We start from the raw sequence: 16,181 nt of genomic DNA on the forward strand, positions 1-16,181 counted from the left end.
TACACCCAATGAAGATGCTTTTGATAGTATATGTGTAGGAGGAGAGAAGGAACAGATGGGTGTGTTGTGCTTTTCTTTTTTGCTGTTTTAGCCATGGTCTCTGGTTTTATTTTGCTTATTAACCATGCAGATATGGTAGGAATTTTGTTACATTCCCAGTCACATTAACTGTCAAAGGTAAAAAGGATCAATCATCCTTAAAGTACTGCCCTTGTGTTTCCTGTTCCCTTACCCAGGTCCTGCTGGATTCTGTGCAGGTTTTATCTAACAAGATGACCCTTTTTAAAGACTCCTTATAGAGCTTGGTCTTGCTCTCTGAAACAGAGACTTTCACAGTAACATTTATGCTAAATTGTCATTACTTTTTTAAAGGGACAAACTAGGGTTTGAAAGGCCTGGTAAGTAGGTTCTGAACTGTATTAAACCAAACTATCACAATAGCTTTAGATTCAGTCAGAAGAGAGATCGTTGCACTTCAGCTCTGCCAGTTCCCACCCACTGCAGTGGTCAGTGGGTCAGTGGTCCTTTGTAGCCTTCCATGAAATTTGCATGTTGCTTTCTTGAGGAACAGGAACATAAGTTTCCAAAACATCCTTGTAAAAGCGTTTGCTAGTGATGGCCATTCTTCCTAAGCTCTTTGTGTGGGCTAAGTGCATCTATTTTCTATATGACAAGTAATTGCTTGACAATCATTAGAAAAAGCTGTAGGCAGTAGTTCAAAGGAAAAGGTTGCTGATAGAGTAACTGTCACTCTTCTAATGCATTGCCCATATTTAGTGTCCTATCGAGCTGCCTTCTTGTACTACTTTGGTGTGTTTCTGGATCCTCTTTCATTCAAGGAGCTGAGGGATGGTCTACCCAGCTCTGTTACACATGTCTGTGATTGCAGGATGACTCTAGAGACGTATGTCCCTCTGATGGCAAACTGCAGAACCCAGCAAAAGAATTCTGATCTTGAGTATGTGCAGGCACCTGAATGCCAGCAGTGGAAAACTTACGGACACAATGTGCAGAAGAGTTGTATTCACTGAAAGTTAATTCTTCTTTCAGAACCTGTAAAAGGCTTACAGTAATTAAAGGTTGGAATTTACTTCTGTTAATGATTTCTCTCCCCTTTTTATAGTGCAGTTCTGCGCAACACCTCTTGGACTAAATAAATCTTGCTTTAGTTATCAAGCATTCTCATAGTAGTTGGAGAAGCCCTTTGAGAAATGGACAGGGTTTTGGCATCATTGACCTGCACTGCCTTTTTTTGACTTGAGCTTTTTGAAGATTCTTTTTATTTTCCATGAATATCTTGGGGATGCCCAGTCAAGCTAACTGGAAAAAGTCATTAACTGAGAGAACATAACACAAAGGAGGAGCAGCCAAGAATTCCTGCACTGACCTATGTTCAAGGTGGAACAAAAGTGAGAAACTTTTGAAGGCTGTATTCAGATGAGCCATTTTTGAAAGAATCTTCGGTGTGACATGGAAAAAGGCTATGTATAACAAAGTGCCCAACATTTGCCTACTCCTAGAGTAGGCATAGAGTTTTGTTCTGTGCAAACCATTCACCTTTCCTCAAGAGAGATCAAGCTCAAGCTATATTTCTGCCAGGTGACTCTTGCAACCTACTTGCGGTTTCATTGTGATGCTTGCAGAATCCAGGATTTGGCCTGACGTGTATAGCGAGCTCCTTCTCTACCTGTTTTCTGTTGGCTGTCAACGTCTGTTTTGGCAGGATGTTGAACGAAAGAAAACCACTGGTTATCAAAACCACTTGGCTTATTTTGCAGTGTTGTGTAGAGCAAGTGACTTGAAGCCAACTGCAGATTCCCCTGGAGATTTTCAACTATGCTAGGGAAATTTTTTCTAGTGTAAACTGGCAGTGTAGCCAGCTATTTTAACAGTAGCCCTCCTCCAGAAATTCTTCTGGAAGTAGACACAATAGGAGTGGGCATAGGGTAGTACATGTAATAAAAAGCTATAAGCTCCGTTTTGCAAGTCTGCCATGATGACACAGCTGTATGGTATCATCTGTCTTGAGTCAGCAGAACTGAAAAGATGGCTAGTGGGAGGTACGCAGCAATGGCCTCTGCCAGGAAGCTCCTTAAAGACAGGTGTTTTTTCGCAGTGCAATGCTTAGAAGGATAAGCACTGAAATTCATAAATTCCCAGAGGAGTAATTTCACAATGAGCATGTATGGAAAGCTGATGAGTTTGCCTGCCATACTGCTTTGTGTTTCGAACACTTCTTGTTGTCAACTTCCAGTATGCTTAGTGTTAACACAAACCCATCAAAAATCCTATTGGCTAATGGTAATGTACCCTATGGGGAACATCTCTGATGCTATCATATTCCACGCTTAATCCACAGGTAAAGATCCAAGTGCGAATTCAGCTATTATCTACTGTGTAACTTCTAAGACTATATCAAGAAGCCCTCATTCCTCAATTCAGCACTAGTTTAACAAGTGTTACTGTTTTTTCGTTGTGTTTCGTAGGAGCCAACATCTTTCTTACCTCATCTGGACTGATTAAACTAGGAGACTTTGGCTGCTCAGTGAAACTGAAGAACAACACCCAGACAATGCCTGGAGAAGTGAACAGTACTTTGGGGACTGCAGGTAGGGACGCATGCGCTAAGCAGATACTTGTCTAGTTACCTTAAAAGAAGATACCTCTGCCAAAAGTTGGGGCTGGAGTAAAATGATATGTTTCAGGGAAACTTGATTTTACCTTAGCTGGTTAGATGTGCTTTACATCCAGAAGCCAAAACAATCAGTGAATGATGTAACTGGAAAGATAAAATTGTACTTGTCTGGTAACTATAAAGATGCTGGAGCATGTGTTTACTGGGGTTCTCTGCAGCCTTACTTGAAACAGTACTGTTCTTTCTGAACAGCTGCTTAATCTATTTTTAAAAAATGAAAATAACTGAAAGCATGTACTGTACCAGCATTTTCACTATCACTTTTCAAACTGAAAGACAGTTACGCTGCAAACGTGTCAAAGAACAAGAAGCCAGCAAGTGACAAAACTTAGCAAGAAAAGCTGAGTGCTAATTCATTACATATGTATTAAAAAGCATTTGGTTTGCCCAGTTAATCACTTACTCCTTCTGCTCTCTGAACTGATGACATCCTATGTGTTGTTTCAAAGCGTACATGGCTCCAGAAGTAATTACCAGAGCTAAAGGAGAAGGGCACGGACGTGCAGCAGACATCTGGAGCCTGGGCTGTGTTGTTATAGAGATGGTCACCGGCAAGGTAGGGATGTTTCATGTACTGAATGAGTGCAACCTGTTCTTAGCAGTTTCTCTGCAAATTCTGGTCCCGTTCCCAGCAATTTGTCACGCTTAAGTCTGCAAGTACTGGGGTGGTTTTTCATTTCCTGGGGTACAGAAATATATGCTCTATTGGATAGCAAGTTACTTGCTAAACCTTGCACTTAGCAATTCTGTTACCTGTTTCAGAGGCCTTGGCACGAATATGAGCACAACTTCCAGATCATGTATAAAGTGGGGATGGGTCATAAGCCTCCTATTCCTGACAAAGTGAGCCCAGAAGGTAAAGACTTCCTTTGCCACTGCCTGGAAAGTGACCCAAAGATGAGGTGGACGGCCAGCCAGCTCCTCGATCATCCTTTTGTCAAGGTTTGTCTCATGGCTTGGGCTACAAAGACTGTAGATGGGAACTGGAAACAGCTTTTAGTTGGCTCCATCATTTGCAGCTACGCCGCAGGGCTTTGTGTCACAGGGGCAGGCTGGTATCAAGTTGATGCTGTCCAGAAAACAAGGTTTGGCAACTTTTCAGAACCACATGTGACGTTGCTAGCAAATATTTGACTAAAAGAACATGGTGTGCCCCATGCAATAAACCTTCACTGGTGTTTTGAGATGCGTTATCGTTATATTAAAAAGACTTGTTAAACTTCACCTCAGTGATAGTTAATTGGATCTGAAGGGCTATGTGCCTAAAACTTTAGCAAGTACATATGCACAGACTTCTAGAATATAGAGATAAAGGTCCCCTCCACAAAAAGTGAAACAAGCCCATGCTTGAGAACTCTACCATCCTTCAGTGCATCCTTCTGCTTTTCTTTTAAGTTCATACTTAACATTAATTGAATATTGAATGTTTATCTGGCAATTGGCATAACAATCATGCATGAACTTTGGTTTAATTCTTTGCTTAAGAATAGGCAAATGTTCACAGCTACGAATTTAGGTGTATTTAACTTCTTTTTTGAAGAAGTAGGAGCCACAGTAGGCTATTCAATTCTGTCCCATTTTCCAGCATAAAGTATTCTGGTTCAGTAACAGCATGTTTGGCATCATCACACCCATCCCTCTCATCAGGGCAACTGGTAGCCAAATCCCGTCCATCGCAGAGGCAGAACGCTTCTCTAGGCACATAAGAGTTGCATAGAGACAGTGGAAACGTCAGTATCGTACATAAATAGTTGTAATTCGTTATCATCTGTGTAACAAGGGAGAAAGAAAGAGGAAAGCTTCAAAGATGTTCAATGAAGGTGCTGAAGAAATTGATCTGTTGTCATCTTCTTGCTGCAATAGGGAGACAATTGAATTAGTTGCCTTTTGTCCTCTTCACAGGTTTGCACAGATGAAGAATGAAGTTATTCAATCTCTGGCATTTTTTACTCTGGCAAGATACCTTTTAATCACTACTGTATGTAATATTTACATAAAGACTGTGCTGAGAAACAGTATAAAAGTTGAACTTACGAAGACTGCACAAGTGACGAGCGTCACTTTCTCTGCTGCTCCTGTATGTTTTACTTGGCACATGTTGCTCACGTGACAGTGTCCGCAAGTTGGAAGAAGCTGCATGTTTCAGTGAAAGTGCCATTACTACTGTATATGGACCATACCATTTTTGTTCTTTCTCCTGTTTCTCATTTGATTGAGAACTGTAATGTTAATATGTAGTATTTTTGAACTCTTTAGGTTCAGAAAAATGCTGTAGTGTTATCAGGCGTTATGGACCTTGTTTTTTAATCTGTTTGTTGAGTGCACTGACTGTGAACTTTTACTGTTTTTTTGTTTATTTGTTTTTGGCAAGCTTCAGATTTGTTATGCACAAGGCTGATTAATGAAATTTTAAAAAAAGTTTTTTCTCAATAAATGGTTTATTTTAGGAGTTGTTGGTGAAGGGTTTTTCTTCTGAAAATAAATATGTGGGGTTGTGTTACATCTTAAACTTTTTTTTCCAACGCTTGTTTAAGACTGCTGAGCTAACCTAACAGGAATAAGCTTCTCTGATATTGCAGTAGTGAATGTCTTGTCAGTTCAAGATGTGTAAGCAGCATCTTACACTGCACACGTGATGATAGAATTAAGGTCCCCCCTTCATCCTCTCCTGAGGAAATAAAGTGATGTGCAGTTCCTGACACTACCTACTACATAAAGGATAGAGTCTGGTCTGAACGAACTTTCTTCTTGAATGCGAGTACTGCAAACAGGGAGTGCTCTGCATGGCATTTCTGTGGCCAAGAGGAGAATCAGTTAAGATTATTATTATTATGATGTTCTGTTTGGCAAACCCAAGAACTTATTGTTAAGAGCTTTTTAAAACTGATTTTTACACCCTCCAATTGTCATCAGTCTCAGAAAACAGAGGGAAGTTAGAAGCGGTTAGCAATTAGAAGAAACAGTCTCCAACACTTGAGCTATTTAGATTATTTTCTTTGGCTTGCTATTACAAACAGATGACTTAAAACTGTTACTTGTAAGCATTAGTGCAAGTTTACATATGTTTGTTACAGCTTCAGACCTTAAAATGGGTAACCTATAAAGCAGAGAACTTGCTTTTAATATTTGGCTTTATTCTACAGTCCTGTCACTCCTCTTAATCCACAAATCCCTGGTTTGTTACAGGTGTGGGGTAGCTTTTAGCAGCTGGGTGAGCTGTTGAGAAGGTATCACGGAATCTGACGTTTAAATCTAGAAAAGCATGAGCCTCACTGCGCAGGTCACCAGTGCAGTGTATCTAGGCTCTCAAAAAATACAATGCTGAATTTAAACAAAGACTTCCCCTTCTCTTCAGTTCTCTATTTTCAGTTATGATAGGAGGGGAAGTACGTTGTCATCCTCAGCAACTGACTATGAAAGGACCTGAGGTAAAAGTGCCCCCCTGGCCTACTATGTGCTTTACCTTGAGGTATATCAGAACTATCCAAGCAGTTTGTGTCCTCATTTGCCCTGTTTCAGGTGCCCCTGTACACAAACAGGAACTGCAGACAGCTTTTAGGAGTCAGGATAAAGGTGAAAAGTAAACTGTTACTAATTTGTTGTTGCCAACCAAAAGAAAACTCATTTACTGCACGTCAGCTTTTTATACTTTTATTTTTGTATAAACAAATGTTAAGACTACTTTTGTTAAGGCAGTTGTAGAACATACAGTTGCTTGTGGGGACGAGGGGCAAACACTGCTTCCTGATGACATATGTCACTCTCTCTTTAATACAGTGAACTGGACTAGTTTAACTTTGGCAAGTACCATTAAGCTTTCTCTGTTTGCCAGTAAATGCTGGAAGGGCCCAGTGGTGCAGTCCTTGGGCGCCAGGACTTCTAGAAGTGCTTAGGAGGACAGATCCAGGAGTGGCATGTTCTAAGGGTTGGTCTGAAGGAAATGGGTATGAAATAGTCTAAATACTCTTTCAGACATATTTACGTTTGGTATTTTCCTCTGGGAGAAGTGGCACTGCATGCAGTTGGAGAGGAAAGGACTAAGATTCATAAGGAATGTTAAATGTCTCCCTACCAGGATGTTAAATCAGTGGCTCTTTAAAAAGGCAAAAGAAGCTAGTCTCTGTCACTACATGAATATGTATTTGCTGCTCAGAACTACTCACCTGTGCGTATAGGGTTTTACCACCCTGAGAAAAGCCCACTATATCTGCCAGGTGAGGGCTACATAAAATGCTAGCTTGGAGAGATCTTTTCTCTCTCCTACCTCCACCCATTTTCAAAGACTTGTGTACAGTATCTTCAGGCCTGGCTCATTAACATGCCTGATGCATTACTATGGGATAGCTGGACCTTCAGATACTCCTACAGATTATAATACTCAGTTTTCCACTGTTTTAAGATTGTTTTAGGGTGCAGGGCATGTGCTTTATTAAGAGAACAGCTTTATAAGCATGGCAGTATTCTCTGATCTCAGGCTCTATTTATTTCACGTGTTGAAAAACTATGTTTATGAAAAAGCCCATGTTTATGTTCATGACATCATACAACCTATTCCAGAAAGCTTCAGAGCATAGGGGATGCATGTGTACAAGACAGGTGGGGAAAAAGCCCCCAAAACTAGTCCCTCACACTTCCCAAGGCCTGTTCTTTCCTTCACGTTGTACATTGTACTGCCTCCACTCTCAAAAAAACTTTACTTACTGCCCCATGCTAAAAGCGCTACTACACCTGCTGCATATTAAAAAGACTAGTTTCTAGCTGAGCTGATGTACTGAACAGCAAATGCGTATTTCATGGAATGATTCATATTCTATTGTATTAGCCCCTGTTTCTTCTGGCCTCACTTTTCTTATAGGAAAAGAGAAACGTTTTTTATACCAGCTGCTAGAACTAAGACTGCTCACTTTCTTCTCTAGAGACACACAGGCTGTTCGTTTCTGGACTATCACGGTTTAGTCCTATGTGCAATGAAAATGCACCATCACTGAAAGTGTCAATCATAATCCCCACTGCTCAGTATCAGTCTCTTTAGATGTTAAAAGTTTGGGATTTTTCCAATCATAACTGCTGGTAGTTGGAAGCCCCCTCTTTTTTTTTTTTTTCCTTTTTTCTTTTTTTTAAACAAGCTCTTTTTAGTAACTTGCACACCCTTAACTCTTGAAGTTTAAAAACAGAGGAGGATGCCCTGGAATCAGTACCAGGGATGTCAGAGCAACACAGTTTTCTCAAGGGGCTTGACTCTAGTTTTATTTAATTCAGAAGGGTGTCAAAGCAAGTCCAGACAGCCATAAAAAGCTCTAAGCAATACCACTGTCCTAGGTGTCTCTCCTACTTCCCCTCTTCTCCCCAAACAAAAGACGATTTAAGTATTACCTCAGGCTGACTGTTATGAGGCACCATGTAAACTAACTTATCAGAAAAGACAGACAAGCAGATTAACTGGGATCACAACAGTATGTGGGGCATAACTTCAATGCACGCTTTGTATCACTTAGTTACAGCATACAGTTGTTTTGTTTCCACCATTGTTGGGAAGGCCTAGAATTTTAATCAGTGTTTAAAGTTGAAAGGAACTTACTACCTCAGATTTTCCAAACTATGCATGGCATTTAGTCCCAAAAGAATGACAGGTTTCAGCTATCCCTCTGATGGATTGCCTGGGGAAAGATGTGGCAGTGGATAACTTAGCTCTGCTCACAAAGCCAAGTTCCACTCCAGGTTATGCCACTGCAAAGCGCTGATCTAACAAAGTGGGCCCTTAGCCAGGGTCTGGCCGAAGTTTTAAGGGGCCCAGATGGTGCACGCTGCGGGAGGTTCTAGATGTAGAAAAACTCTACTGCAAGTCCGCCAGTTCAGTAGAGCTGCTTCAGTCCAATACTAGTGTAACCAAGCAGAGCATCTTACTGTATTTAAACATTGACAGATTATGGTTGTTAAATTGTTAACATGTGATCTACACAACTATGAATTTTAATCATCTTGTAACAATCTTCTGACATTTATCCACTCCTTAGAGCACGTTAAGAAAGATAAAGCCTGCACCTCTGGTTAGTTTCCAGGTAGAGTCTCATCATACAAGCACACTGGATTTTTATTTTTTTTCTTCAAAACTTAAGACACTTTATAGGAAAACAAACCAACCAAACAAATGCAAACCTGTTGTGAAGAGTATACGAAGGAGTGCATCTTTCAAGCATGTCTCATCCAGCCCAGAGAAAAATAACAGGAGCACAAATTCAGATATGCATGGCAATTGCTCGTCCTACCCTTCCTCTGATCTCACTTGAAGGACCATGATATGCACTTAAGAGTTTTCCAAAGTTGCATTTGTTCCCTTTGGGTTGAAGCAGTCTCTGAAGATACTACTTCTGTTTCTGCTTGTTGTCATTGTTGCCATAGGTGGAGCCCTTGTTAATTTCTGTAACGCCTATCATCCATCTGACACCAACAGAAGCTGCAAAATAAATCAAAATGAAGTTAAAAGCTGCTTGCAGACAAAGACTGAAGAGCTGTACAGGCATAGCATTTTGAAGGAGACTAACAGTGTTCCCAGCCTTACAGCAGCACAGCATTAAAGGTAACTACGCCTACCACCTGTACTTGACCTTTGATGAAAGGTATGCCCCCACGCCCCTCTGTCAAGTAAGTTGCCCACGGTATTTCATTAAGGAAGATCCTCGGTTGCTGGCCTCAGGCTGGACGCATCCTCTCCCACCAGCAGAGAAGATGCTACATGAACCGACGCAAGAGTAAGAGGCACAGGCACGATGTGCCCAGCCCTGTTAAACCTTAGACAAGGCTGGCTGTGAAATGGGGGTGCTTTGGGGCCGCTGGTGTTACCTGGCTCCCACGAGCTCAGTGACAAAATATACTAATATGTCTACTTGCTAGGTGTGACAGGGGAAAGGAATTCTGCCTGCTTTCAACAGCCCCCGTGCCTGGAAGAGCACAAGCGAGGGCAAGGGCACTTTAGATCTTGATTAAAAAAAAAAGTTGTGGCATTTTTTAACTAGAGCTCATGAAACAGTACATTACGAGAGGCCAGGTTAATTTAAAAGACTTTTGTAGTTGATTTAGCGGTAGTAATTCACCATGCACAGGGATTTTTTTTTTTTATAATTTATTTGTAGTGACTGAAGTGACTGTTAAACACAATTTAGCCTAAGCCCTCCCTTTCCCCTCACAGCTTTTTTTTTCTTTTGTAAAGGGGCTCAGCTGCCCAAAATCTATTATCCCCCAAACTTCTGCTCAGCTACTGTACATACCCAGAACTGCCACGCATCTTTCAGCCCTAAACCTACTTGGGAGTCACAAACACCTTTCCTCTACAAAGAATGCTTTTTCCAAAAAACACCAAGAAAGCCACAAACTTCCCTAAGCCTCCAAATTCCGGTTTCTTCCTACCTGATGGTGAAAAGGCCCAGTCCTGTGAGGTGCTCTAAATGTCTCATCCCCATCAGTCTTTACCTCTCTAAGATGACCCTGAACAATTCCTCACCAGCCAACAGACTCTTTATGGTCAAGACAGAGATCACCAAGAGAATCCAGAGGCTTCATACCACTACCAGGCATCACCTACCACCAGCAGGCTGAAACCAACACCCTGTGTCCTGGCATTTGCTGCTCTTTAGCACAGGAACGGGAGAGGGCTGTCAGCTGGTAACCAGTGCTGCTCTGTGCTTTACCAGTCGCTTGTCCAGCTGTAACCTGGCGCTACTACATCAACCACGCAAAACCATCACTTTTTTAAATAGCTACTTCTCTCTTGCGCTTCAAGCAACCTGTTCTTGTGGAGCACAGACTATTGAATAAATGTTGTAACTGTAAGTAAGGCAACTTGAAAAAGCTGAATATATTATTTAAGTAAGAAGATAGGCTAGAAAGCAGCTCCGCAGAGAAGGACCTGGGCTTCCTGGCAGACGCCAGCAGCGTGCCCTTGTGGGAAAGGAGGATGAAGCTGCCCAGGGCTGCATTAGGAAGAGTGTTTCCAGCAGGTCGAGGGAGATGACCCTTCCCACCCTGCTCAGCACTGGTGAGGCACATCTGGAGTGCTGGGTCCAGTTTGGGCTCCCCGCTACAAGAGACACTAGAGCAAGGCCACTGAAGGCCACAGAGATGATTAAGGGAGGGGAGGGAGCATCTTTCATATGAGAGACTGAGAGAGCTGGGACTGTTCACAGCCTGGAGAATGCAATCTTATCAATGTGCATAAATATCTGAAGGGAGGGTGCAAAGCAGATGGAGCCAGGCTCTTCTCAGTGGTGCCCAGTGACAGGACAGAAGGCAATTGGCACAAGCTGAAACACTAGAGGCTCCCTCTCAGCATAAGAAAAAAAGGAAGAAAATCTTCTTTACTGTACATGTGGTTGAACACTGGCACAGTGGAGTTGTGGAGTCTCCATCCTTGGAGATCTCCAAAACCCAGTGGGACACAGCCCTGAGCAACCTGCTGTAGCTGACCCTGCCCTGAGCTGGGGGTTTGGACTAGATGATCTCCAGAGGTGCCTTTCCACCTCAGCTATTGCCTTCTGAAAGTTGCTTGGATAGAAGGCACTGTATATCTTGTTCTTTCAAAATGCCAGCACGTGAGAACAAACCAATCAACTACAGACTCGTGTTTTGTAGTATGACAGTAAACTGACAGTTTTTAGAAGTGCAAGTGGTAACTGGATACCAGAGATGAGTCACACATGGTGTGACACAGCGAGGGCTGAACAGACAGTGTTGCAATGGGGAAGCTGGGCTGCTTGTGGGGCTGCCCCCGGGTCTCCCGGATGCCGAGACACGAGGAAAGCAGGGCCCTCTCACAAGCAGACAGCTGTGCTGTGAACAGCCCAGAAAGGGAGATGGCTCCTAGCGAGTTCACTGTCACTTACACTCCACTGTTAGTCCGTGAATGGAAATGCAGAAAACTGGGACAAGTGAAGGGCTTCACTCTCACAAATAGAAAAGAAAAAACATCTCTGACATTTAAATGGCCATGAGCTAGGGAAGACAAGAGGAAGATCCAACATGTAGCCTGCCGTCTGGGATCATAACATAATAGTAAGCATGAAATCATTAAGATTTCAACCAGAAGGGATAGAAACAGCATCTGGAGATGGACACTGAGCATAAATAAGAGCAGCTGATATAGCAACCACACAGCACATTGGGGATTTCATCCAGTTCCAAGAATGCCACTGCCTGGGCACGAAAAAGTACCTAGTTCAGATTTTTTCTTTTTCTTCTCCTTTGCTCCCTGGCAGAAGCTGCCATTGCCCTTCTGTCCTCATTTCACTCTGCAGCCCTCAGCACCCTGGGGAAGGCAGGGTGCAAGGAGAAGGGACTGCTCATGTTTGCCAAGCCTGTGGAAGCAAAGTGGGGATAAGTGCTGAGGTGCCTCAGTGGTTCCTCCCTGCACTGCCTGCCTTCCTCTCCACAACTCTCCTGGAGCCTTAGTGCATACCCTAGTGATACATCATGTGTAAGGATTTACTCCACTGCTGTTTTAAATACAACTACAGTAAGGGGAACTTAGGTTTTTTTACTAGAAGAAGGGGAGAAAGGGAGATCCAGCAGGAATTGTATCATCTCACTTAATCAGCTGTGAGAGTTTAAGCCCACCCTGAGAAGAGCAGGAGAGAGAAGCTATCGGCTGAGGCATCTGCACTGCTTCACGGCGAACTACAGAAGGTAACTGAGCTCCTGCCATCTTTCTGCCCATCATGACCCATGAGCCAAAAGATGCAGGAGGTTGCTGAGGACCTGCCCTGCCTGCCAGAGTGCTGGGGGCTGAGGGAGGGCTGAGCTAACACAAATCGACAGAGCCAATAATGTGATCTCTTTCTTGTAACACTTTTTAGCTCCAAGAAAACCACCACTTCCACACATTGTACCACATCCCTCAGCAAAACCTTAGCTCAGAGCAGAGGATTTCAACCTTTTCTCTCACACCTTAGGATTTCTTCTCATCTGTTACCTAGGGTTTGTACCACACAGCAAGTGATAGAAGCAGCACAGCTGGTAGGGGCATAAAAATTTCCCATATATAGTCTGCTGTACACCTGAGTTATATAGGTTATACATTGAAATGAAGATTTGTACAACTGAAGGTTATACAAATGGAAGAAATTGCCATGGAGGGCCTATCTTACGTACTGTAAAGAAGAAACAAGGAAGTAACAAAAAAAATTACCAGTTTTGGGCACTGGGCTGAAAGGCCAGATTGTCTGGCAGCTCCACCAACAGGCAAAATCAACACAGGCAGAATCCTGTACACGGTTTATATCCTGTTGTAAAACTTACTGTAACACTGCTGGCTCATGCCCTCCTCACCTCCCACTCATTTCAGCCTACAGGCATCGGCAGCCTTGCTGCCCAGATCACAGCATGCTCCAAGCCTTCGGTCCACACTCCGCACTTGGACGCTGTCAAGTCACCAAGGACTCACTCACGGTTTGTACTGTGATCCGTGCAAACAGGTTTTCTAATAGCACTGTGCACATACGTATAGCAGACATGCAACAGCTCCTGCAGAATCAAAGCTGGCTCTTTACTACTTAGGCGTGGTTCAAATGAAATACTTCGCTCGCCTTATAACTGATACTTAACTGCTGGCCCCACGCCATAAGCCCAGATGCCATTATGCTTTTAGCATTAGACATGTAAGAGCTACTTCTTCATTTAAAAGCCAGGAGAAGCCCTCTCATCTTTTGCATACAGAACCAACAATCCCCTTTTAACTGCTGTTGACAGCTTTATAACAAAGTATTTCCAGAGCATGAAGCTTGTCCTCTTCAACACAAGTTACCAAAACATGAAGGGCTACCTAAAGCTGGGTTCTTTGGAGCCAAATGAGATTGGGGAAGGAGGAGGAGGAAAGAAAAAAAAGCTGCTGTCAAATACAAACACTGACATTTGACAGACTTGCTTACTGCTTTAACACCAAAATATCAGCCCCAAGTTTTAAGTAGCAGTTGTGAGTTAAGTATACGCATCTCTTGCCTAAGAAACTAAAGCCAGTTTTCAAAAGAGACTTTTGTCCCTCAAACTGCTTGAGCATTTATCCTCTGGTGCAGGGACTGCCTTGTGTTGGTTCAAGTAGTATTACAAAGGGCTCCTGGTCCCAGACTGGTAGTTAGATATTAGCACAATGCGATAATTATTATGAGTATAAATAGCCAAACTGCTGCAGAATAAAGCAAGAGGGGATGGCTCAGCATTCTCAGTATAAAGAGGAGACATCGTTTATTTAGGGCTGAAAGTGTTTGAGCTGAACCAGCAGAGCTATATATACATTGGTTATTCATTCCTTGGATCTAGGAGAGCTAGGGTCTGAGGGATTACAGTGATTTCACTCCAGCTTGACCGCCATGGGGCATTTCTCTTACAGTTTTTTCCACCTGAACAGCCAGTTACTTACAAGCCAGTAAGTGTTTTACTAGAGAGCACAATTAGCAGAGACTGTCTAAAAGACAAATGACACCCTGAAAACAATGCAGAGGGTACCAGGTAAAAGGACCTCCTAGTTCCTCCGCTCTTTCCTATCACAGGAGGGTTAGGAGTATCTTGCGCTATCTGCACCTACGCTAATAAAGGTAATATTATCAGATACTGAAATCTGCCCTTAGAAATAGCAGTCTACTTATAATGGGCTATTAGGGACTGCAGTAAACTTCCCGATTCTGGAGTATCCGGTGAGCTGCCAAATTGCCATATAAAAAAAATAATGTCCCAAAGCTACCTATGCTGCTTCAGTTAACAAACAGAAGGAAAAGGTCTACTAGGAGCAATGTGAAAAGGTGATTTTATCACCTGATCTCAATGGTAAATAAATCCCTCTGATTTACAGAAAAAGCTTCCTTTTACATTGTTAAGCCAGCAGGTACCAATCACTGCTCACACTGGAAAAGACAGCGAATACAGTCCTCCCTGCTTTGCTACAAACTGGATCTACCAAGCAAACAGTTCCAACTGGCACCAAGAGTCACAACCTCCAAGGTACATTTGTGTTCATCTACTGCTACCTCCCAGCCATTGCAGAAGTCACTTCAGAGACTTTGCCTAAAGCTGGAGACAAACTGCAGAATAAAATACTGGTTGTTCCTCTGTCAGAAGACGGCTGCATCACTCCCAGGACATTCATGACAGAGATACCCCTTAGGATATAAAACACAGTTTGGGAAGAACAGCCTTGCTACAGAAACTCAGCTATTGCTACAAAAGTCAATGTGACAGCTTGGGCTGAAGTTTTAGATGCCACAAAAGAGACCAATGATTCCCACCTAGCAATAACATTGCTTTTAAAGGGATATAGTAAAATAGAAACAGACTATAACATACTAAGGGAACCGTTGCTCTTTTGGCGAGTAATGACACATTGATTTTAAGTGTCCAGGATAAACCAGCTCTGCTTTCTGTTTGTTTTTACTGAAGGCAGAGCTTCCTTCCACTCCCACGGATTCTCTTCCTTCCACAGCTTCACGGACGCCGCTATCTGCTAATAAGTGACAACATCATCTTTCTTTCTGCCTGCTCATCAGCCAGAGGTGACTGGCTGAGTCTAATCAGGCGATGGCCACTACTACAGGCAATGCAATGTCTTCTGTTGCGCCACAAATCCTGGCCAATTACAAGCACTTTGGGTTTGATCACGCCAGGAATTCAGAGTGAGAACAGAGCTGTTGCTAAGCACAGGGGTCTTTCAAAGGTTGCAGAGGACTGCAACCTGCAGCATCCCACAAATGTGGCAGATACGTATGGGGCAGCAATGCACATGGCAGTGGGCTGTTAATCTCACCACTCTTAATGCATTCCTCAGCTGTGCTTTTGCAGCCTGGGAGCTCACGCGTTCATTCTGGCAGCAGACTGCTGCTGTAGCTTTCTGTTAGCTCCAGCGTTACAAATAACCTGAGAACCTTTGGATTATCACTGCGTTCAAGAGACGACTCATAGCAGCCTGCTTATTAATCTTTCCTTGTGGCTAGAAGCAGAAGAAAGCTAAGTGGGGAGTAAGACAGCAAGAAAAAAAAGAAAGGAGAAAAAAAAAAAAGGGCACTCTTCCTGTCCATTCTTAGTAGCATCATAGCTTTTTTTCTTTACAGGTTCTTTCCCTCCCCTCCTGATAGAGAGAAGACATGACCTACTTGTAAAGGCCACTAATGGCAAGATGGTATTGCGCTTACAATGGGGGATGTAGTGTCACTCAACTAAATCAATAAGGGCTAAATCCAGAAACATCACAGATGCCACAATGCCAAGCATTAAGGCATCCAGCCCTGAGTTTAAAATCCAGAACCCTGAACTACACAGTGAGGTTCCCTGTGGAGGGTACACAAGGCACGAGGCACTTTGGAACGGCACCTGAACAACCAGCCCACTGAGTGGAGAAGCTGAATTAAGAGGAAAATGCTGAAGGAAAGATGAGAAATTAAAAAATTTTGCAATGGCTAAGCTTCAGTGCCATTAGGCCATCATTCCACAGCCCAGTACCAAGCACAGCCTA

At 42.9% G+C, this 16,181-nt stretch overlaps 2 protein-coding genes across 10 annotated transcripts in view; one reads left to right on the top strand and one right to left on the bottom strand.

Moving 5' to 3' along the window:
- The window catches only part of MAP3K4 (mitogen-activated protein kinase kinase kinase 4), a 74,144-nt gene extending 69,000 nt beyond the window's left edge, over positions 1-5,144 (top strand). For 7 of the 9 annotated variants that reach the window (XM_075146278.1, XM_075146279.1, XM_075146280.1 and 4 more), the window contains 4 exons: positions 2,487-2,609; positions 3,145-3,251; positions 3,458-3,637; positions 4,598-5,144. In XM_075146278.1, coding sequence (XP_075002379.1) covers positions 2,487-2,609; positions 3,145-3,251; positions 3,458-3,637; positions 4,598-4,618 — 431 coding nt within the window. In that variant the 3' untranslated portion in view covers positions 4,619-5,144. Of the gene's footprint in view, positions 1-2,486; positions 2,610-3,144; positions 3,252-3,457; positions 3,638-4,597 lie in introns of those variants that run through there. The other 2 variants (XR_012673052.1, XR_012673051.1) reach the window with 2 other exon arrangements.
- A 1,186-nt stretch (positions 5,145-6,330) lies between these two features.
- Positions 6,331-16,181, bottom strand: part of AGPAT4 (1-acylglycerol-3-phosphate O-acyltransferase 4) — a 79,898-nt gene continuing 70,047 nt past the window's right edge. The window contains exon 9 of the mRNA XM_075146288.1: positions 6,331-9,149. Coding sequence (XP_075002389.1) covers positions 9,058-9,149 — 92 coding nt within the window. The 3' untranslated portion in view covers positions 6,331-9,057. The remainder of the gene's footprint in view (positions 9,150-16,181) is intronic.

The sequence above is a fragment of the Calonectris borealis genome, chromosome 3 (genome assembly GCF_964195595.1).
Source record: "Calonectris borealis chromosome 3, bCalBor7.hap1.2, whole genome shotgun sequence".
Taxonomy (NCBI): Eukaryota; Metazoa; Chordata; class Aves; order Procellariiformes; family Procellariidae; genus Calonectris; species Calonectris borealis.